At 40.0% G+C, this 24,087-nt stretch overlaps 1 protein-coding gene across 3 annotated transcripts in view; it reads right to left on the reverse strand.

Moving 5' to 3' along the window:
* The window catches only part of CDON (cell adhesion associated, oncogene regulated), an 86,447-nt gene that overhangs the window by 38,426 nt on the left and 23,934 nt on the right, over positions 1-24,087 (reverse strand). For 2 of the 3 annotated variants that reach the window (XM_067563385.1, XM_067563403.1), the window contains exons 2-8: positions 13,180-13,314; positions 11,562-11,834; positions 6,241-6,387; positions 5,788-5,931; positions 4,624-4,911; positions 2,998-3,267; positions 1,978-2,331 (exon numbers count right to left, since the gene is read on the reverse strand). In XM_067563385.1, the coding sequence (XP_067419486.1) occupies positions 1,978-2,331; positions 2,998-3,267; positions 4,624-4,911; positions 5,788-5,931; positions 6,241-6,387; positions 11,562-11,834; positions 13,180-13,255 (1,552 nt within the window). In that variant the 5' untranslated portion in view covers positions 13,256-13,314. Of the gene's footprint in view, positions 1-1,977; positions 2,332-2,997; positions 3,268-4,623; positions 4,912-5,787; positions 5,932-6,240; positions 6,388-11,561; positions 11,835-13,179; positions 14,373-24,087 lie in introns of those variants that run through there. The other variant, XM_067563392.1, reaches the window with a different exon arrangement.

Here is a 24,087-nt window from a genome sequence, read left to right on the forward strand (position 1 = left end):
ACCAGGTACATTAGGTAACAGCAATGTACTTACGTGGAGAAGCAAATAACTTCACTTCTACCAACATAAAGCAGAGTCATTTGAAGTGACTCATAACTGTAGCCATGGTTTAATGATTGATTTACTGTACGTACAAAAGTACATTAAGGGCATTTTCTTAGTTCACTTGGTGAAGTTTTAGTTATGAGTAATTTTTATTAGCATTGAACGTTACATAGCTGAAACCCAGCCAACTCATTTGAAAACATATTGCTAAGAATAAGGCAATCTTAGAGACAGATCTAAAGTGCTATTTGTGATGTTAACATATATTTCTGAAAACCCTCTGTGCGCCTCCTTTGGCTGCCCTGTCGCTTTAACTGAAATGTGGTCAGTAGTACTGGAAAGCACAAGAGACAAAAATACTCGGAGGGAATCCTGGAATTGATACACAGCCTGTCAACATTCCAGGGAGCAATGGGTTGGCAGGTTGGACATCTGAGGTTAGCATCAAACTTCAATATCTAAAGGGAGAACTCTGAGGGAAATGATGTAGCTCCTGAAGTTGAAATGTTAGAAGCCAAATGTTCTCAGTCTTGCCCATTCTTTCATAGATCTGAGTAGGTTTCTGTTATGTGTCGGTGCCTGGAAAGTGGAGGGGAATAAGGGGAACTTTATTTTGTAAACTAACAGCAATTCCTTGGGAATGTAAAGCCTACACTGTGTTGGCTAGGCCACCTCAGATTCCTTCAAACCTCCATTAAAATACCAACAACAAGTGTGGCTGCTATTTTTGGCCACTTCTTGGAAGCTGGAGGGGGAGGGAATGAGGTTTTTTTAAAAACTGAAGCCGATGTTCTCAGCAAGCATTGGTTTATTTAGGAATACGGTAGCAAATTTTAATTGGGTTTGCTATTTTCCCTATGATGTGTTTTGACGACTGTACACCAAGACTAAGGGTAAATTTTTCAAAACCACCTACAGGATTTAGCCTCTTAAGTCCCATTTTAAAAGACATCTAGAGGCCTAAATGCCAATGATTTTCAATAAATCTTAGGTTCTTAAGTACAAGTCTCTTGAAAATGAACACAAGCCTAAATCATTTGGGTACTTTTTAAAATTTTACCCTAGTTCTTGTTAGTGTAGCTTAAAAAAATGCATTTTAATGTTTTTGTGATCTTGGACATAACACATGAAATTATAATAAAAGAAGATTTCTCTTTCTTCTTGTACTGAAGGCACAATATAATCTCTTTCAAGTAACAACCTCTGGGAATAGTGAACAGTGGGTATTTTCTTTGCAAGATTAAGCCTTTTATATTATCTCCCCCCCACCTCTTTTTTTTTTTTTTTTTTTTTTAAACAAACATTTCTCATCTACCCACAGCTAAGATGGGGGAGGGGGGAGGACAAGATGTGCTACTGAGAACAGTTGAAGATTCCCCTGCTTCACTTGACTCTTCAAACACTGTCTTCGCTGTACACCAATTGCTTAGTGACTTTCGAAGCAGTCTTGAACCATAGTTTTCAGGACAGAAAGCTGAGCTGCAACCCCGCATCACATTGGCAGGGGATTCTAAACAGACTTTTCTGAAAGCCTGTAGAAATTTTAAAGGGAAGTTAGTGCTTGTGAAAGGTTCCTTATTGGATCAGACCGGAGAATTAAATCCTGTAACTCCAGAATGGGGCTCCCCCACACAGCCGTCTCCCTTCTCAAAGATGTGCCACAATACTGATACACACGTAGAAGGTGAGACACTGGTACTAGCTTTCATCTCAGGTGAGATGGCCGAAGACGACAAGGTGAAGATGCACTAGGAAACTGGCCAACTCATTTCAATATGCCATGAAATAGTCACTTAATTGTGCTAATTCAGATTTTGATAACCTGACACTCTCGACACTAAAAATATGTTTCAGCATATAAGGCCCGTGGGGCCAGATTACTGAAAATGTTAAACATAAAAAAGGCTCATGGCAACATTGATGCCAGCTTACCAACGGAAACAAATGCTTCTGACAGTGTGGAGCCATGTTCATTCGTTGCTTCACAAGAGTATTTCCCAGCATGCTCTGGAGTAACTGCCTGAATGTACAGGGAGCTTGATCCAGCTCGAGACATGGTGAAGTAAACGGGTTCTACAATGGCGCTGCCTGTTCTTGTTTGTGGAGATTTTCGTGGTTTTGAATGAAGGACTTGAGAAGGGTGGCTGGTAATAAGTCCATGGCTGTTGTACCAACGGATTACAGGAACAGGTAGCCCACTGGCATTGCATGACAACGTAACATCACTACCATCTACCACATTGGCACTGGCTGGTGAAGAAACTATAACTGGCTTGGAACCTCGGCCTGTTAAAAAACACAGTTCATACATAGAATTAATTCACTGTACTATAGAATCTATTGTCTAAGGTACAGATGAGCTGTTAATATGGTACAAAAATGAACACATTCAAATATTTACACAGTTCTTTAGTTTTCTGGTTGCTAGTTATTCTCCAGTTCACTGCCTTAAGGTACAAGGGACAAACCTGAAACCATTCAACTCCGGTAATTTAGGACAACGGAATCAATGATAAGAGACTCTCAAAATAAGTTTCGATACAGTTGAATTTAACCCCGAAATGTAGGTTTAAAAGTTTAAGGATCAATGTAACAGACACCAAATACCTCCAGCTCTCCAAATATTCCTATCAAAACACGGCTAACATTTCATAAAAGCCAAAACTGTCTAGGAAAGAAACAAGCAGAACTATATTTGAAACAAGATTTTTTTGGGGGGGGGCCTTCTTTTAAATTCTGGATCCTTGAACTAAGGAGCTGGGTTATATCTCCTTCTCTCCCATGAAACACTTCAACAAGCGATAGATAAATTATACCATTTGCTGCTTACTGTGGTCAGAAATGGACTTTGTCGATAAATAAACCAAATCTTTTGGCAAGAAAACTAAAATGTGTCAGAAAAAAGCAAAGGTTTTCCTTTAAGTTCTTGGATAGTTAAAAGTGTTCCTATACCTGTCTGGACACCAAGTCTCCCAGTGGACTGCATAAAACCGATCCCGTTGTTTGCCACACACTGGTACAACCCAGAATCCTCCTTGGTGAGGCCGCTGATTCTCAGCCTGTTTCCTGTGAGCAGATGTCGTGGAGAGAAATGGATGGGAGCTGCATTATGGAACCAGGTAAGGTTAGGAGCAGGGTTTCCGTGAATGTCACATGAGAAATGTATAGTTGTACCCACAGCCACTGTTTGATCCTGCAGTCCTTTAGAAATTGAGGCAGGTTCTATAAAACAAACAAATAGATGTGAAGCCCTGCAGGCTGCTCTTTCAGGAATCATACAAAACAACTAGTTACTAGACCACACATTTAACATCAATATGAAATCTTACAGACTTATCACACCTATGGAGGCCAAGCTTAGTCACGTCTCAAGTTCAGTGAAAGATGAAGAATTTGCTTCTAAGGCATACGCTTGACACTCCTCATTTTAATGGCTTTTTCCTTCAGTTCAGAAAAGTCATGCTTACAATATCAAAATTAAAGGATTCCTTTAATGGACATCTTTTTTTGACTAAACTATTTCCTGTTTCAGCATCTCTACTTTATGAAACAAACTGGGTTTATTTTTAACCATTCAGACTGTTTAGCCAGAATATACACACATCTAAGCCCTACCACATTCACCCTGATCAGTGGGAAGGCTCCCATTGATATCAATGAATTGAATAGCGAGGCAAGCACTGGACCGTTTTGAAAATCCCACACAGAATTAGCACAAAGATACATTTATCTGTAAATTTCGGTTTATGACAAATAGCCAGAAGACTTGTATCTAGAGGCACATTATTCATTAGCCACACACAAGGAAGTCCAGACCGTAGCCTTTTGCTAGAATTCTATTTCACTTTTGAGAGGTATAGAAAAGTGTACTATTCTCTAGGAGGTGAGTGTTAGGATCATCTTTAGTTACTTTCTCTTTTAGGCAACAGTCAGAACGTTGCAGGATGATTGCCTCTTTGGGACGCGTTTTGGGGTTGTGTGAAAAAGATGAAAGGTTGATTACTTCAACAGGATTTGAGGATGCTGCAATTATTAATGCAGTGCCCAAAAAGAGCTGCCACAAAAGAAAAGCGGAATAGCAATGAATTACAAAGGCACATAAGTAGCCAACTGCATACCGACGGGGCAAAAAACCATTTTAGTATCCTTACTTTTTTCAGCTAACTTTTTGCTTATTTACTACCATAAATAGGGAAAGAAGCAGCATCCTACTTTGGCGTATGATTTATCCTGTACTAGAGGTGGGCATGGTATTTTGCAGACAAACAAGAGTATTAGTTTTGTGCCGAGGAGTTTACAATCCAAAACAAATTAACACAATAAAGGATGACACAGGATTTGGAGAGAGGATAATGAGTCATAAGGGATACAAGCAGGGACAGATCATGAGATATGCTTATTAGGTACACATCTTAATTCCTTGATGTAAAATTAATTTTAAAATGCATCAGCCCTTATCTAGGTTGAAAGAGCGTGAGGGAACTTATGATCAGAGCTACTATAAAACAAAAACAGAATATGCTTTCAACCTAAAACTTGCAAATAAAAAATAATTCAGTTCCTTCCTCTATTTCTTACCAAGTATCGTTATTGTGTAATTTACATATTTCACTACTCCAGATTCATTTGCCACCACACAAGAGTAGTTTCCAGCATCCAAGGTATCAAGTCTGTCTGTCACAAGATGGGAGTGCAGCAGTCTCCACCTGCTTCCAATCAATGCATCCTGGCCATCCTTAAACCAGTGGACATGAGATGCAGGCAACCCACTAACAACACACTCTAGAGTTAGCGGACTGTGCAGAAGGACTGTCAAAGCCTGAGAAACGGTGGGGTGAAGAATGCGAAAACCTTCTGCAGAAGGGCCTGGAAGTAAAGGAATATATAAAAGATAAAACTCCTTAGTGGTGCAATTTTGAAATTGGATAATTAAATACTTTTTACTCTAGAGGCTCCCTCACTTTTCTCTCAAAGCCCTGAGGTGCTGCATTTTACCAAATTTACCCCCTGATATTGCAGCCAATTTTCCTGAGTACAGCCTGATGGGGCTCTCTTGTATTGGCATCCCCTCAAAATCAGTTGGAGTGGTGTTTACTGGACATGGGGCATTCCCCTTGCTCCTTCCAGGAGCTAAGTTCAGTCTTTTTGAGATTTGAGCTTTCATTTCCCATACAGAAGTGTACACCCACCATCTCTCTACTATGGACTCTGCATTCCCCCATTAATGTTCCTATCACTGCCATTTATGCTAATAAGAGAACAAACCATAAGCAGGAGTAATTACTCCTTTTGCAATTGGAACAGAAAGTGAGCATTTCATCACAGATCACATACTTGATAACCCATGTTAGAAGAGACCATGAATTTGATAATGTAGGTGACTATTTCAATATAAGGGAGCTATCATCGACTGTACAGATGAAATACATTACCAAAATACATGCAAAAAGGAAAGTCTTTGCACAACCAGAGGTTTTAAGACTACTAGGCATTCATGCTAGGAATCTTTTTTGGTTGCTTTTTTCATAAAGTCACAAAATCAAAGTCAGTTACAGCAGATGAAAAATGTTCTGCAGACATTTGCCAACTATATTTTATATAGTAGAGGACCAGAGTTTCACCATCAGAATAGTGAGACATTAAAATCTAGCAAGTATATTAAAATATTAATTTAAAGTGGATCAATTTAGTTCAAAGTTTTTATCCTTTAAAGTCATCCTCGTAGGTATACTAAATACTCACGGCTGACTATGAGCTTATGTCCAGTGGGTTCTAATTTGAGATCATGAGTGACTGGGTTGTATGCTGCACATTTATAGGTCCCTTTATCCTCTGAAGAGACATTCAAAATCTGCAGATTTCCAGATGGAAGAATTAGGTAGTTATCTGAGGAAGGGAAAAAAGTTTAAATTAGTTTCAAAGAAAGATTTCAAAATCTGTCAGTCAATTTATCTAGCACCCTGTTCTCTTAGATTTATATTTTTCAATGTATATAAAAGTGCATTGGTGTGAACCAATAACTCTGCAGACAAGGAAATTAATTCCTGTAATGGATGTCTTTATTAAGATATATGATCTAAAATGAATTGTATCATGAGTTTTGCCCTTTTTAGGATATTACTCAGTTATGATTCCAACAAGCATTTTTTGGGCAGGGTCATTTATATTAGTTACTAGCTTAATAAAATCTCTCACCTGTTGATTGTTCCAGCCATTTTCCACGTACTCGAAAGCGAACTTGTGCTCTAGGGTTACTTTCTGGTACCTTACAGCCAATGAAAGCAGCACTTCCTTCTTCTGCTGTAACTGTGTGTTTCATTGAAGTATCAAAATCATCAAGACCTGGAAGATAGTTTACAAAGGTAAGTGGGATTGTGGATTTTGGAGGATTTTGGTGGGGTTCAACAGTACTTTCTGATAGCAAACACAGCAGATTTTGATCAGACCGAATATTATTTTTGACAGCATCTCTGAACTCTTCTGTAAAGAAGTGTGACCTTGTATGTAGGTCTCAATACCAGAGCTAGGGTAATAGCTATCTGAACTTCTATTGCATGAAGAGCCAGAGTTTTTACCTGAAGGATGGAAAAACTGAAAATGGTTCCTTCGTGTAAGTTCCACAGAACTACTTCATGAAAAGTAATAAGGAAACAGACTGGCTCTCAACCCAGTAGCTGAGTGTGTCAGTTGCCAGTTCTGAACTTAATGCAGGAGGAAATTTATAGTACACTGATAACAGGTGCTTTGTAAACTCCATGTATGCATACAAAAAGGAATTAGTTACAATGGGAGAAACATATCTTGACAATGAATATATCAGAGAGGAATGCAGCATCTGCCACTCACTGCCTATACAATATGAGTCGAATATAAAATCTCAACCTACAAATCACAGCACGTCCCAACTTCATTTTTAAGGTTGTTAAAACCCAGAAACAACTTGTCTTAGGCCTGGTCTACACTTAAAAGCTAGGTCAACCTACCTGTATCACTCAGGGGTATGAAAAATTCACACCCCGAGACACACAGTTAAGACTACTTAAGTCCTTGGGTTGGCACCACTAGGTCGACAGAAGAATTCTTCTGTTAACCCAGGAGTGCTGGAACAATGTGTATAGTGGGGGTGCTGAGAGCCATTGAACCAAACTATAAACCCTGTATATGATGGAAACCACTTCAAGCCAGCAGGTGCAGCAGCAACTGTCGTCCCAGCACCTACGTGTTGACCTAACTACCCTCTCTCAAGAGTGTGGATCACTATAGGAAAGGGAAAACCCTCTATATTGCTTTAGCAAGTGTCTACACTACAGTGGCATAGCTATGGAGCTTGTAATGAAGCCAATCCCTAAATCCAGTGCTTAATTTGGGCTGGACTTGGCAGTACATGGCCCCTGCACCTCTAGACTTGTCACATCAGTTATGACCGTAAAAAAAATTGCTTGAGCCCCAGGACCTCTTTCATTACAAATTAAGCACTGCCTACCTCCCTCACGTAGCGTGGTAAAGTATGCAAGCTGCTCTTTTCCTGCTAGCTTCCATGTTCAAAGCTTACAGCCTGTAAAGTTGGTCTATGCTGATTACCCTTGCAGGTCTCTTGAGACAGGGTTTGCTATGGGTCAGCACCTTACCAAAACACTTAGTCTTCTCAACTATGAGAAGTTTTCCTCTCTCCGGGATTCTGGACATGCTCCATCGATGGGGCATCCTTAAGAAGAGGTTACTCAAATCTTGGCTGACAAAGGCTCAATTCAGACAGAACTTCTGACGCAGGACAGCCAAATCATACTCCCTGAGGAAACTTTCCTCAGTGCTACAGAATCTTTTTTTTTCTTTTTTATGAACTTAGCCCATGTTCCCTCTACTTCAAGCATTTTTTTAATCATCAGACAATTTACAGCTCAACAACCCAGGCAAAGATTGATTATGAAAAAGAATATAGAAAAATACAACCAAAAAAGGAAATTTAAAAGGAATTTAAACAGATGATCAGATGATTTTGATCAAACTAAATAAATAAAAAGAATGGAAAGGAAATTTTTGAAAAAAAAAATCATGAATTCTTCTCCTTTCTTCCCCTCTCCCCTAGTTTTCCTATCAGTTCTAGTGTCCAAGTACTTGAGAAAAGAAATCCCATGAGAAATCCCCTTGAGAAAAGAAATACAGCAAAAGGATGTCACAGAACTGAAACAAACCACATTTGGGAACTTGCATTTACAGAGTATCTGGTAGCAGTTGCTGTATGAAAGCCAGATATTGCTGTGAATTGTTCAAAATAGAGAGAGAGATATTGCACAGGGCTCTCTAATACCCCTTTGTGCAACACCTGCCTCAATGCAGAAAATTTTAAAACAAGAAGTGCAGCCAGCAGAATATGGTTTTGTAATGAGCTATGGCAGATCAACGAGAGTTTACACTTGAAAATTCTTTTGCCTGGGAGAGAAGCTTGTGGGATCCTTGTGTTTTCAAATATTATAAAAGCTATAACTAGAAACATTAATGCTAGGTCTCAGTGTGGCTACGTACAGTAGGAGCGACTATTTGTGCGAGTCAGAGCACCTATTCATTCCTGATCCGGTGCACAGGTTAGGGAAAGAAGAGTCGCAAGATATTGACTCTCTGCTTTACTGAGGGTGACAGAGAAAAAAAAAAGCAAAAAGAATTCAGACTATAAGTTGCAAAAAGCAATCTACGAGCCTGTTTCCTCTTTCCTCTAAGCACACGGTTAGATTTTGCATGTGTGTTTTCAAACACTTTCAGAAGTAGAAACACTTCTTTTCCCATTAACACTGGAGTTTTAAAAATCATCCTCAGAAAAGAACTTCTGAAGGTTTGCATTCAATAAAATCAAAAAGAGTTTGGGAGGAAGGCAGTGGACAAAAGCCCTTGTGTGGCTCCAAGGGCATATAGGGCATTAGTTGCATTAAGATGGGCAGAAGGGCTTTTTTGGGAGGAGGAAAAGAAGGGGGAGCCAGATTGTCATTGATGTCCCTGCCAAGAGCGTGGCTGTTTTCAGGAAATCACTCCGGGCATGTGGATTTTTTCTCCAACATTCTGGCGAACAATCTAGCTCTAATCTGGCTAGCAGCTGTCGTTCTCTTTACCGCTAACTACTGTGGATCTGTCATTTCTGTTCTTAAAGTGTTACAAACGTGACTAAATTATTGTGAGAGGCACTTCGTAAGTTATTAGTCTAACCCATATCATTTTGGCACCTCTGTCCCTCCTTTGCCTTTACTCTCTTCAACAGAACTGCATATGGGAGCACTGACTTGTGGTACTGGGCGTTTTGTCAGTGTTCCTTCCTTTGTATGGGTGTTTTGTTAACTGGAAGCTTTATTGGGAAAGAAGAGACAGGGAGAGCACATTCACCCTGGAAAGGTGGTATCCTTTGCTGCTTCCCATTAGAAAAGTCTGAGACGTAAGGTGTGAGCTCTTATCCAGAAAGTAAGGCCTTATAGAATTCTATCCCTCTCTATCTGACCTAGCCATATCATTATTCCCAACACCCTCAATGCTCTGCTAACGAGGCCAACTTTAATTTCAACCTACTCTGAAGTCTGCTACTAAAGTCAACTTCTTGGCTCATTGCTCTGATCATATCAACCCCGCTTTTGAGTCCTTCAGCTAATTTCCACTTCGGCTTTGCTTATAAGGCCATTCATAACTTAGCCCCATGCTGCACGGCTGATTAGTAACCTAACACATTGACTTCCACCATTTCTAGCCTTCACCACCCCCACCAGTCAGCTTCTTCTTTAAACACCTCCATGCTTCCTCCAACGATGCTCCTCACACACGGGAAAAGCTCTTGGATAAAATCTGACAAGCCACTATCCTTAAGACTCATCTCTTCCATGATGCCTACAAAACCCAGCCTGCTGACCATAGTTACATGCAACTATTCCTATTCCCCTTCTTTCCTTGGCCTGCCTGCCTCATCCCCTCCAAATTAAAAACCTCCACAAACTACACTACACATAACCAACAAAGTAGTGTCAATCCTTCACTACATTTTTTACTTCTATGTTGTATCCTTTATTGATTTGTTTGTGTGTTTAACTTGTAAGATCTTCAAAGCCGGGAATTATCTGTTTGTACAGTGCCCATCTAAACAGGGGTCCAACCCCAAACAGGGCTTTAGGCACTACCATAATATAAATATTTAATATTACTACTAGCCCACCCATTAATTTCTCTCACAAGTGTCTGTCCCTTTTTCAAATGGTCTTCAAACCACTACATGCTCTTTGTTCCGCTCCAATTTTTGTAATGTGTTTCACCATAGTAAAAGTATCTCATTCCCTCCTGAAAACTCAGTGATTCCTTAAACAAAAAGAGTCATTAATATTCACTGCCGTCCCATTTATATAATAAAAACCACACTGAATCACCAAAATGTGCTCATGCCCAAACTGAGAAATTACATGATTTTATTGCTGAAACCTCTCTCACCCCACTCTGTTTGCTCCTCTCACTTATTACAATTTGAACTAGTAGCTGAAAGCTCGTGCTGGCATACCGGTGTGATCCGTAAAGTCGTGTGTGTAAGAAAAAAACTGAAAATGGCTGCAAACTTACAAATTAGATGGTAACGGATCTGTTACCATCTAGAAAGAGCTCTCAAAATTCTAGGCTTCAGAGGGACATTTGAAATTATTGTGCGATCGGGGTGTCGTGAAGATTGTTGTGTTGATTTGTGTCTGGGTGGGCTGGGCTGGGAGATTTGTGCAGGTAGCGAATGAGGGCTGTGTGCTGCCATGAGCGTTTGTGTGTGTTTGGGGTTTTTGTGTATACCAGTTCTGTTGCTGTGTGGGTGGTTATGCGGATGTGAGTGGGTGGCAGTTGGACCAAGTTATCCCCCATCTATGCAGTCTCCCATATACAACCAGTGAAGCTGTTGCATGCAAATTAACTGCAGAGTAAGGGTGGTAATTAATTGAGTTACCTCTGATATCATAATGGTCTAGGACTCTCTGCATGGCATATATACATGCTTTACTGTAGCTGTACACTGCACAGGTGTAATTTGTAAAGTCAAAATGGCTAAGAACTTAAAACTGGACAGCAACAGACAATGAAACCCAGTGATGATTCAATCTGGTGATATTCTGAATAAAAAAAGCCCTCAGCCATGCTTGTAGCTGCATCCATCACTTCATACCAACTTAGACATTTTAGGCTTGAAAGTGAAACAAAGAGCAACGTCCCTGTAATCTTATTACATCAATTTTAGATATACAAGATCTTCTGGGCATCTTCTCTGAAGCACTAATGGATGCTAGATTAAATAACGAGGCACTGATTTTAAAAAGCATTGTTTTCCTAATAAAGTTTGAGTGTTTTGTCTTTGAAAATTCAAAATATTTTTCAAAAAGATACACTATAAATTTTCTGAAAGTCAAAACGTGTCTGGTTTCTTTCATCTCTACAAAGGAAGAAACAATGATTTCATACAACTAAGTAACGGCTACTAAATTTTGCCATGGAGTTAGCAGTAAGTGTAGAAAATAACTTACGGCCTATGGATACTGTGGCAGGCCTGCTCACAATTGCACCAGCACTGTAACTGGCAATGCACTGATAGTGACCAGAATTCGAGGGGCTCAGACAGAAGATGGTCAAAGATCCTGGCTGCACTTCCACTTGCTCCAGCTTGCTGTCCAACCTCTCTCCGTTAAACAACCAAGAAATGCGAGCTGTGGAGGGTTCAGCAGAGCAATGAAGCTTTACAGGCCCACCAGGCTTCTGGATAGTGGACAGGGGCTCAGAAATAAAATGAGGAATCGAATCTAAAAGGAAAGAAAAAGACATTAAATGTCTGAACGATGCTTAGCAATATGACATTTGAATACTCTCTGATACCCTTCTGGTGCATAGGAGGCAGCAAACAACAGGCAATCTTGGTGACTTCTGTTATATTGAAAACAGAAGGGGTAAACAATCAGTATTTGCCAAACAGGAAAAAAACGGTAGTGGAAAAGCAGTTTCTAGTTTGTGAATATGCTGTAAACAATGAAATATAAAAACTATATAGTGTGTGTTTCACAGTGACATATGAAGTTTCCTGTGAATAGTTCTGCTCAATTCATATTTTAGTCTAAAATCAATTCACCCTTCCGCAAGCTGTACACATCAGTTTCAGATGAAGATTGTTTAATAATTTTTACTGAGCCATAAAAAATATGCACAAACAGAAAAAGCCCCTGGAAATTAAAGTGTGGTTCTACTCAGAAAAATCAGCTCCATAAAAGTGGAATCCTGGAGTTTCACAAAGATGCCAGGTCTATTTTTTTTTCAGCTTTGAAGTAGAGAACCTTTTTCTAGCTGCTAGCACTACAAATGGGAATTGGGATTTCAGAGAAAAGCAATGGTCTTTCTGGTTTGTTGATCACCATCAGTAAAACTAGTGCCATTATTTTTTTTGTGGCTCCACTGTCTTCAAATTCTGCCCTCAGCTATGCCTGTGAAACCTCACTATTTTCAGTGGGGATGCACAGATTAAAACTGGGGCAGAAAGTGACCCTGAAGCCAGAATTTACTTCAGTTTTAGGCTGATTGAAGAACAAGATTAATCTCACTCTCTTATAGCTGTGTTGGCTGTGCAGGGCTAATGTTAGCACAAGGTTTTGGCTAAATTAAGGCAAGCTGATAGTGCACACAGAGAAGATCTCTTATTAAAACCATGCCATTTTTATACAAGAGCTTTTCAGACTACAGCCAGGCTTTAATTTGTTAGAGATTCAACTTCTAACTCTGTCTTCTTGAATACTTCAAACGATCCCTAAAATAGCACTTCCCATGAGAAGGAGGTAAGACCTGAACTGTACACACAGTTCAATGACAGTTTAGTTGGAATTCTTTATATTTTCCAAATAAGTTAATATGATATTTATAATGTGAAATATTCACTTAGTCCTACATTTTCAGAAGTGACTAGCAATTTGGGTGCTCAACTTAAGACACTTTATCAACACTTGATTTTCAGTGAGTGCTCAGTACTTTCTGAAACTCAGACACCCTTAAGGGGTCCCTAATTGGGCACCCCAAAATTGAAGCACTCATAATCATTAGTCATTTTGAAAACATGGGCCTTTCATACACAAGCAAGTTACCTAGGTCAAGATGAGGCCTTACCTGAACGTGTAGCGGAGAAAAGAACTGTCGCCGTGATGAAGAGCAGTGCCTGTAAGGATCTGGGATCCGGATGCATAGCGCCAGATTACAGAAGTTGAAAGCAGAGTTCCAGACTAAGACAAGGCACTGAAAAAACTGTAACAGGAAAAAAAGCCTACAGTAAATTTTAGATGCTCTTTCCCTCTTTGCATAGTGGTGACAGAAACGCAGTCCGATACTTGATTCGAGTACATTCTAACCTCTAAGCATTGGATATTTACCATATCTAAATGTGCCAGCTGCCCTCTTGGCCAGCACACCAGAGACTGAACCATAGACCTTCAGAGCTAAAAACATGAGCTGCTACCGCTTGGGCTAATGGGCCAAAGTTCTGTAGCTGAAGGTTACATAAGCACATAACAATACTCCAGACATAGTAGAACCAAATTAGAAGTCTGTATTGTATCTGACAAAAATTGAGAAATTATAAATCCAGAGGCAAAAATCATGGTTCTTGTACTGATTTAACCTTCAGCCCGTATTGTTTTTTTATCACAGATCAGTAAGAGCACATACGAATTCTGACATATTAGGATCCTAGATACAGACAATGCATATTTTGTATACATAGAAATCCAGTCTGGAATTGATTTAAATGGGATTCTGCACAGGCATAAAGGTCTCCCTGGGTGGAGTAACTTGCAGATTACAGGCCTGTGTTTCTCTAGCACCAGCCATTATTTACCCACTACTTAGCTAAGTGTTACACACATTGATCTAAACCTCAAAGTGCTCAGATTCTGGAATTTCAGATTTTCTGAATTTATGACATGCACATGAGAAGAGTCCTAATTTACCAATTACTGTAAGTGTCCCTTCTCTTTGAGCATTGTAAAAATTCATTCTAAACAAACTGGGTTTTTCTGTTTAATATTTCAGACTTTACGACACTAAAGAAATTTTTAAAAACAACAACAGGTAGCTCTTATATAGCGCTTTTTGTCAGAATACATCTCAAAGTGCTTTTCGTGGAATCTGATGAAAAATCAGAATTGACCATCTTTAACTTTTCCTTCCAATCAGAATGCCAAAACCAAAGCTCATTATTGAAGCCTTGGAAAAAAGAGGCACTCTCAAAGCAGCCAATATCCCTTGCAAAGTAGCAACCTTCTGCAGAAATCCCTCCTCCCAAAATGAATTAAAGATTCAACTTCTATCTGTGTCTCTCTAAATACTTTAGACTAGAGTTTAGGCTATTCCTAATATAGAAGTTTCCATGAGCAGGAAGAGGACATGTACTGTTTATACAGTGACATGACAATTTAGTTCAAATACTTTACATTTTCCAACTTAAGCTTACTAATCAGGTTACTTGGCAATGACCTTCAGAGTGTACGACCCCAAAATGCTGAAATCTATTCAGCAAAATATTGTTTGTAAAAAAAAAAAAATTTGATCAAGAATCACCAGGAATGTGACCCAAAGTGAGCGGTGTGGCATACTAGTTCTTAACATTATGTAACTCAGCTATTGTTCATAACGGAGAGAAATGAACTTTAGCCAATCTACTAAAATACACAAGTAGTTTTCATCCTTTTATCATCACTTCACTGGAACATCACGCAAAGTATGCAGACACTGACTGACTTATATAAAAGTTAAATTGCAATTTAATATTTGTCAAAAATGACCAATATCTACCTCAAATTATTTTCTTCTAAATCAGAAATGTCGTCTTCTCTCCCCTTAGCCCTCAAATTCATCAGATTATGGGATATTCACTACACAGTCCTACTATCTACATCTTTTGTATTTCTCCAGATAGACATTTATGCATTCAGTTACATCATGGAAGCATGTGGAACCAGATGAAAAAAATCTCAGCACCTCTTTTCCAAGAATTTTCACACACACACACAGGTGTGTGAAACGTGCAATTTAATTCCAAAGGACTTTAAATATTGTCATTAAACACTGAAGCAGTCCAAAATAGAACCAGAAACGTCGTATAAAAACCCAAATGATTTATCCATACAATAGTGCAGGCCAGATCTCAATTTTGCTTTTCATTGTATATACTACAAAATTAAACAATAAACCTATCCTGCTGCCAGCTGTTGGGTATACTGAAATCTCAGATCTTAAATTTCTGACATTTGTGTCCCTCCAAATGAGTGGAGACAAGACCATGTTCCTCTCCAAACCCCCTATTATCTGTATATGGTATTTACATAAATTTGAAAAAGCAGAAAAAATATCTATTGATAGACTTGAGATAAATGCCTCCCCAGAGGTATTCAAATGCACTGCTTCACAGTTACTGTTTATTAACCTAGGATGTACAAGAAAGTAACTGTTGATAACATTCACCACATTCTTTAAGTGCTTCATGTGTTAGCAATTTCTATGAAATGTATGTCTGATGTACAGGTTGGATCCGGGCTGTGCTGGTCTAAAATGCACTGCCTAGAAAACAATGAACACCAAAATATGGTACCATACAAATGTTTCACTTAAAAAAAATGATGAGTAGTACTGTCAATTTCATCATCTCAAAGCTTGAAGGTCAATGTAGCACAATGAACATTCAAAGAAGTATTGCAGAGATCTTAAGAGTAAAAGAACACTTCATGTTTCCTGAAGGCTACCTACTTATTGCTGTTTTTCCATGCATATCACATTTAAATTTAAAAAGTGGTTCAAAAGGATCCTACTGAATTATATTAGAAAATGTACCAAATTAAGGTCTGATATGCTTGCAAAACCATTCAGAAATTCTACATTCCTCACTCTGAAGAGTCCAACAATTTGCTAATTCCTTTAGAGAGCACTCAAGGATATTTTTGGTAACACACAGATGGCAGAAAAAACTAGCTGTATAGAAAGTGCTTTGGGTTTATTTGAATTCTCACTTGGTTCAAGGGCAGGAGAGCTATCCCACTAGCGAGCACACAGGACAAAGTAAACATTCAGAGAACTTGTTAACATGAAACACTTTTCTGAAAAGGGTGGGGGGCAGTGTTTCTTTTTGCCAAATCTTTCCTCAACTATTTATTTATAAAAAGCAATGAATCGTAAATTCTAGGTCAACTTTAACCCCAGTGCATGACGCTACTGGGTTACATTGCAGCTGTCTTTTTGACCAAGGCAAAGCTCATTATCTTTAACTAAACCTTATCTTATGAAATCTCCCCTTTATCCATCCTCTGATTTCCTTCTGTTTATCTTTTTTACATGTTCCTTATTGCCAGTGTCAACAGCTATTCTGCTCTTTTGATCTTTTAGCAGGCTTGAATGACAGTGCAACCAATTATAGTGTATTATGTATACAGAGAAAACTGCAGAAGAATTCATGCATGTGCCTATGTATCCTCTGATAGGAGAAACAATGCAAGTGTGACACAAACTTGAATGAGTCTAGAGTAATCAGTTGTAAAAGCAATATTAGCGTTTAAGCACTTGTTTCAAATTCAATTTTAAGACATTGACGTTGCAGAAATTGGTCAAAATATTGGCATCTGCTCAGCTCTGTTGTCATTTCCATATTTTGTTACCTAAAGAGCACCTAAGTGAGTGAAATGTTTAAGTTGACAATGCTTCATAGAAAAATGTAGAAGACTCACTAAAAAAAAAAAAAGCAGCTTTGTTTCTTTAGCAGCTTTAAGCTTGATTCTTTAAATTTAAGACACAGGAGGCTCCATACTGGTGTATGTATTTGGAAAACGTTAGAAATTCTCCACATTGCTATATCCACAAATCAGCTTCTTACAGACAATGCTATACAAGATCTGCTGCTTTAAGAAGCCAATTCTCCAGCACACTTGACATAGTAAAGAAATGGATCATTAAAACCACCAGCAGAGCAAGATCACAGACAGACAGATTTGATCCATGATAGATTTTCATAAGTGGACAAGAAGTTCTTCCAAAGTGGACAAGAAGTTCTTCCAAAAAGGGGGAACACCAAAAATGGATTTTTGTCACTCCTCAGTAAATAGTTCAGGCGAGGGGCAAAGCGACCCACTTCCAGTGTCACTCACTCCATGATCCACATGCCACTTGTGAAGGTCTTGGCTGAGATTTTCCTACCTTTCCTCCTTTGCCAGGTATGTAACAGGTAGGAAGGTCCACCCAGAACCCCAGAGCATCCAGACGCAGCAGGTCAACTTGTAGCGTCCGGCTTGCTAACATAAACACAAGAGCCTGAAAAGCCATGTGAATCAGAATCACCTTTGGGGATAGCAGGTGTGTGAAGGGCCTTAGTGAATTCAGGATCACCATGCTCATCTGTGCAGCATTTACATTCAGCTGTCCCTGCAGAGAACAAGTTCTGAGCTGCACATCTGTGGGCACTACAGTTTGATGGGAAGGTGTGTGGAAGTCCATTCCTAATTGCAAATTGCCCCTAGACTCTCCCCAGGACAGAGATGTTCGGAGGTCATTCATTATCCAGATGCGATGAGCCGTCCCTGCAATCCCTGCTTCCACTGGCATGTCAGAGGTCCCCTGATACTGTCACACATGGAGATGAACCATGGGAACAGTTGTGGCCACGAGAGCCAACATTTAAAGCATAACCCTGGCTGTCACCAACTAGCTATCTCTCAGCACCTACTGCCTTGGTTTCTTGTGACGAGGCTCCTCCTCATCTGGGCAGCCAGAGTGTAATCCAACCGACCTCAAGCATCGAGGCCCCAAAGCTGAAGCCTGGTGGAGAGTGCCAAAGCACTAGGAAAAAAATCACCAAACAGATACAGCAAGGCAAGTGCCTGGAATGCTGAAGAAGGAACCAGAGTGCTGAGGAAACAAACGCTGAAGCACTAAGAGAAAATAAGCACCTATGTGCCAGTGGTGGCACCAAATCACCAAGAGGGAACAAACAAAAATCAAACCACGATATGCTACAGAAGAGTACTCAAGTGCTTGAGGAAACCAACTCACAAACAACTGAGGCAACTGTATGTGGCTGATGGGAAAGTTTAGTTAAACCTGAAGGATACATGAATGTTGATAGAACTGGGGCAACAAAGATGCACATTCTCCACATTGCTGCTCTTTTGCCGGCAACGGCCACAAAGGAATTCACTGGAACATTTAGGGAATAGAGTTTATGCTTATCAGTGGGTGATGTATGAAGGCCAGTAAAGGGCCCAGCTTGCATTGTGCACTACCACAACAGCTCTTAGAGAGGGGGGGAAAAAACTGAGAATTAAAGGCTTTTTTACACATCCAGCCAGCAGAACTGTCAAAGATACAGGATTACACTGTCAAGGAGTTAAATGATCTTACTGAAACTTATCTGCACCAGAAATAAGTCTATAAATTTGTACCCAATCTTCTTTTCAAGTAGGAGAAAGGATCCAAATATGCAGGATTCGGGCCTTCAATACGAACAGCAATAGACAACCAGAGAAACAGAGTATGGAACCCCACCACCAATTTCACAATTGCTCTGAGAATGTAAAATTTATATTCATGTTTCTGTATCAGTCATCTGTCCAGAATCAGACAATTCTTCTTCTGTGAAAGAGTTGTAGAAAGATAGTGAAGAATTAAAGTAATCTTCATTAATGTTTGGATAATGGAAGTGGAGAATATGCTCATAAAATTTGCAGATGACACCAAATTGGGAGGGGTTGCAAGCATTTTGGGGGACTAGATTAGAATTCCAAAGCATCTTGACAAATTGGATAATTGGTTTCATTCAACGAGATGAAATTCAATAAAAAATAAGTGCAAAGTGCTTCACTTAGGAAGGAAAAAAAATCAAATACACAGCTACAAAATGGGGAATAACTGGCTGGGTGGAAGTACTGCTACCAAGGATCTGGGGGTTATAGTGGACCACAAATTGAACATGAGTCAACAATGTGATGCAGTTGCAGCAAGGGAAATTTAGGTTAGATATTAGAGAAAACTTAACTATAAACTCTGGAATAGGCTTCCAAGGGAGGTCGGAGAATCCCCCAACCTTTGGAGGTTTTTAAGAACAGGTTGGACAAATGCCTGTCAGGGATGGTCTAGGTTTATTTGGACCTGTCTCAGTATGGGGCTGGACTTGATGACTCCTTGAAGTCATTGCCAGTGCGACATTTCTATTTTTCCTTTTTTCTGAGGTGTTCAAGATAGGATAGAGATGATTTACCAAATGAGACTTGTTTTCTTTTTTAAATCCATCCCCCACTGATATTCCTTCAGCACATCAAGGCAAAACTATCAAGCCTCTTTCTAGACAATGACTTTGTGCAAAAGTCTCGTTAGGCCTGGTCTATACTTGCGGTGAAATTCAGCAGCAGTTGAGGGGAGATAGGCAAGCTACATAGAGTAGCTTGTGTATCTCCCATCGTCTTCCTAAATTCTAAATAGCGTGGCATCCCCACTACGCTGCGCCAATGGGAAATGCCCTCCCGTCAACTCAGCGTTAATCGTTTTGCGGTGGTGGATTAACGTTATCAGCATCCGGATCCATTGAGCGGGTCTCCACTGCTGCTCAATCGATCCCGAAGAATCAATCCGGCGGTGCTGACAGTGCCGCCATGAGTGAAGACATACTCTTATTTATGGAGGAGGCGGCAAAGGCTGACTCCTTATTTCACCAGCATTCACAGTGTTTGGTTAATTGCCTCATTAGAGAAACAACGCTGAAGGGACTGTACCTTTGTACTGCACTCACAAGTTATGTCAATAAGACTTTTAATGAAAAACAGTTTCCTTGTTCAGGGGTTTCCAGCTGTGGTATGTGTGCCACAGGCGGTACATGAGTGAGTTCCATCCATTCATTTCACAGCAATTTTGAAAGAAGGTGGTACGTGACCCAATAAAGTCGGGAAGCTGCTATCCTAATGGACAGCCTTGTGTTTGGAGAGTGGGAAACTATTAGCGTATTTTAGTAAAAGACTTCACATACTTGAATAAGAGCTGGACTCAACTTCATGCACTTTTAGCATAGATGTGTAAACTAAGTCAATCTCCTGAGAATAACTGAACTGTATTTAATGATCGTTACTCACAGATTGAAAGAAAATAAGTGGATCAGACATGGTAAAGTCATTTTGAAACAGACCACAGGCTGTACAGCTTTGAAAAGATGGTGAGCATTTCTAAGATAGGTACAAGTATTAAAAAAAAGTATCCCCTGGCCATTCCCCTTAAGAAAGACATGACTATTATTGGTCAGAGGTGGATATCAAAGGCTGCCATGGCATTTTTAAGTTAAGGAAGAAAAGTAAAGAAACCAAAACAGTTTGGGCTGGCCTTTTTATTCACGGATGATTTGGGGGGTGGTTTAAAAAGTATAAATTGACTTGCACGTTATATTTTTTGCTGACAAAACTTAGCAGAGACAGCTTTCTAATACCATATATTATTTATATAGCACCATACATGCATTTGGTGCTTAATGACAAGTCTGGAGCTTCCAATCCAAGTCAGACCACTAATCACAAGATGACAGCAAACAAAAGAGGAGAAACTGGAAGATACTGGTTATATAAACATTTTGAGGTTTGTTTGTTTTTAAACAAGACAATTTGAACAATGTATGGAAAATAAGGCCACAGAGCCACCTCCTAAAGCTTTCCTTTTATTGTGCTTATGTCTCGTAAATCTCAGTAAAGAAAAATTATATACTGTATTCAGGTTAATTACTTTCCAGCTGATGACTAATCAATGGCCTACGTGAAATGGTCAGTATCACAGTCAGGGCAACTGCACACGCATTTCCCTTAAGTGGCCTAGCAAGAGCACCCACTTTCAGACTTCCCGCTCCCCCGACCATCATCTCTCTTGGCTGGAGACCCATGTCTCACTCCCTTCTGATGAGGGTACTTCCAGGCTGCACAGTTCCTTGCCTTCTCTGTTATGCCCAGCAGAGATGGGCTACCAAAGCACACTTATTTACTTTCTCTTCAGAGAGGTTACAGTGTGACTGCCCCCAGTTATAGATACTACACAGCTCCTTCTATGCAAGCCTCTCATTTTTAAGGAATAGCACTACAGAGAAAACATTAAAAACAAGAGAAGAACCTCCATGCATGCTAATAAGCTTAGCAGGGTTCACCCCAACCCTAATACGGGCTGTGGCAGAAGCAGTCCTTCAAATCCCCACCCGAAGTGATTCCCTGCTGATACAAGCTCAACAAAGCCCTGAACAAGCATGCAGTCTTATAAGGTCTCAATCTGTCCAGTCCTTCCAACCCTGAGGCCCTCCATGGACCAGGGGTCCTGTCTGCCTACTGGAGCAAGAAGGCAGCCATGAGCCAGCTTAAAATCTAAAAATCCTTGCTTTGTATGTGGGTTCCTGGAGAATCCAGTTTGAACTAGTGTATGTGGACTTCTCCAGGGGGGTGGCTCAAAGGGCTGGTAACTGAGGAAGTACATTAGCATCCACCTCCTACTAGAGAAGGTACATACAATGCCACCATAATACGTACACAACTGCATTTTTAACCCTAATTATAAGGTATAACTTAATTCAGTGAAGTTTATCTTAATTCCATAAGATTTGTCAAGATATTTGCAGTGTTGTTGTAGCCGTGTTGGTCCCAGGTGGTCTCAAATGAACACTCACAGAAAAATGATAAAAGACGAACACAGTCTCACTTTTCCCCAAATGATTGCTCCATATCTGACCTCTCAGTCCTCATCATCAAAGGGCACCTGAACAACATCTTCCAAAGATAAGACTTGCAGTTGAAATTCATAATTTTGCTAGACACTAGAAATCATGGTCTTACGACAACAATCTGTAACCTACTAACCCCCCTTTTCTGTCTTAGGACTGCAGGGGTGTTAACAGGCCACTTCTCCTTGAACGGTCCCTTAGAACGTGTGTTAGCCACTTACGCTAAACAATTCTTCCTGTCTGTATTTAGCTGTAACACTCCGAGTTCTTTCCCAGACCCAAAGAAGAGCTCTATGGAGCTCAAAAACTTCTCTTTCACCAATAGAAATCAGCCTATTAAAAAAATATTACCTCACCCACTTGGTCTCTAATTAGCGGATATTGTCCGTCTGTCAGACAGACAGACCACCAACTAAGTTCCTGGTAGACAGGTGTCCACTTTAAACTGGCAGGTTTGTTGAGAGTCTCAGTAGAGTTGGTCAAGGATTTAATGAGCAAAGAGAGTGAACTTCCTTTTCACCCTTAGCGGTGCACGCTGCAGGTCAGGGAAGAGATATACAAGAGGCCTATATATCCTCTGTCCAGGAAGTATCTCTTCTCTGAATGGAGTCTGTTTTCTAATGCTGATAGTCCAGCACTTGATCTCCTTGCCAGCTCTAAAGTAGCCGTACTGCTGGTACATCAATCACTCTGAAAACCAGGAAAACGAAGAATTGCTTTGTAATAAGTAGCGTCAGAAAGAACTTCGTTAATTCTATTCAGTGTCGAAACACTGGCAGTGTTCTGAATAAACAGGAGTTTACTGAACTGTGCGTAGTTTTGCAGCTGAGTAAGATACAGTATACAGCTTTACAATACACTAACGAAAAGCACTCGGGTATTTAATCTAATTCATAACATCGAACTAAGAGACGATTTCAGTTACAGAGTCTCACCTGTCATGCGATGAGGATAGGAGACCCCCGTGCCAAGAATTCCCGGAGGCTCAATGCCAATCATATCAGAGTTCTGGAAGTATTATTTATGTGGTGCCATCTGCTGGCAAAGGAATGGAATTCCTGAGACTGGTATAGAGCGACGCAGAAAGAGCCCCCCCCCAGACCCAAGGAGTGGGATTGAGATTAGAATAGGAAAATGCAAACCTGAATGCAAGGATGAAAAGCCTGAGTAGCTTATTTGGACTGATTTAACAGCTGCTGTACCACTTCACATGGTCCAGTACTGCTATTCATGGTATTAAAAGAACAAACACTAAATGAAGCACCATCATCTATACTAGCTGCATAAAAAAGGGTAGTGCTGGCAGCTACTCTGATCCATCTACATTGCTACAAACGTAAAGCTTACATGCCTTTTACTACTTCATTGAATTTAAAGAGTTTCCAAGAAGGAAAACCAGAAATGAATTAAGTGACAGTGAATATTCCTTTTCAATACCAAGAAGTATCTTATAATAGGATCTGAAGAGGCTTGGGGCTAATAGGAAATTTCTTCCAGGTTTTTTTTTTTTTGCCTTTTCTGCCAAGATGATCAAACAGTTACTTTTGCTGCTCAGATGACATGCCAAGTAGTTTGGGGCAAATTTTTGTTCTAAATTCTGCTGACTGGCCTGTCGGTTTTCTGTCTTGTTCCTCTACAGGAGGAATTTCAGATTGTAATTTAACTTTGAAATGGAAGCAGCCGCAATTTTCTAGTCTTGCCCAGTGAGCGATGATTAATCCACCAATGGTGATGAATTCTCAGCACTGGTGTGCGGCCTCACAAGACAGGATTTAGGCTCTTTTAAATGCATACAAGAGGTTATGAGGTATTCCACGAGCCCCTTGGGAATCTTTCAAGCTTTCCAAGGGAAACAAACACTCTTGCAGACATTGATTAAACATCTTTTCCACCATAAGGTTGTTTTGGGCCCCATTATCCTACTTTTAAACAGCATAACACTGTACCGGATAGTAACAGCCTACCATCCTAAAACAGCTTTTCTTTTATCCCCTCCTCTCTGTGCTTGTTGGCCTCATCCACCTCTTACGTCTGGACTTTCAGACTGTAAAGCACTTTGGGGCAGGGACTGCTATTTGCTATCATTTGTACTGTAACTAGCACAACAAAGTCCCAAACTGGTTGAGGCTCTAAATGAATATAAATGTTAAACAAACAAACAGACAACTTCCACTGCTTAGCCATTGTAGACACAAGTACTTCCACATTTAAGGGCTGCTTTGTACCTACACTTTCAGCTGTGCTGAGATGGCAAGAAAAGGGAAAATAAATTCACTGTGAAGTTATCAAGGGTCCATCTTGTCCAG

Source organism: Emydura macquarii, unplaced genomic scaffold (genome assembly GCF_026122565.2).
Source record: "Emydura macquarii macquarii isolate MOO-44397 ecotype Brisbane River unplaced genomic scaffold, CSIRO-AGI_Emac_v2 contig_312, whole genome shotgun sequence".
NCBI lineage: Eukaryota > Metazoa > Chordata > Testudines > Chelidae > Emydura > Emydura macquarii.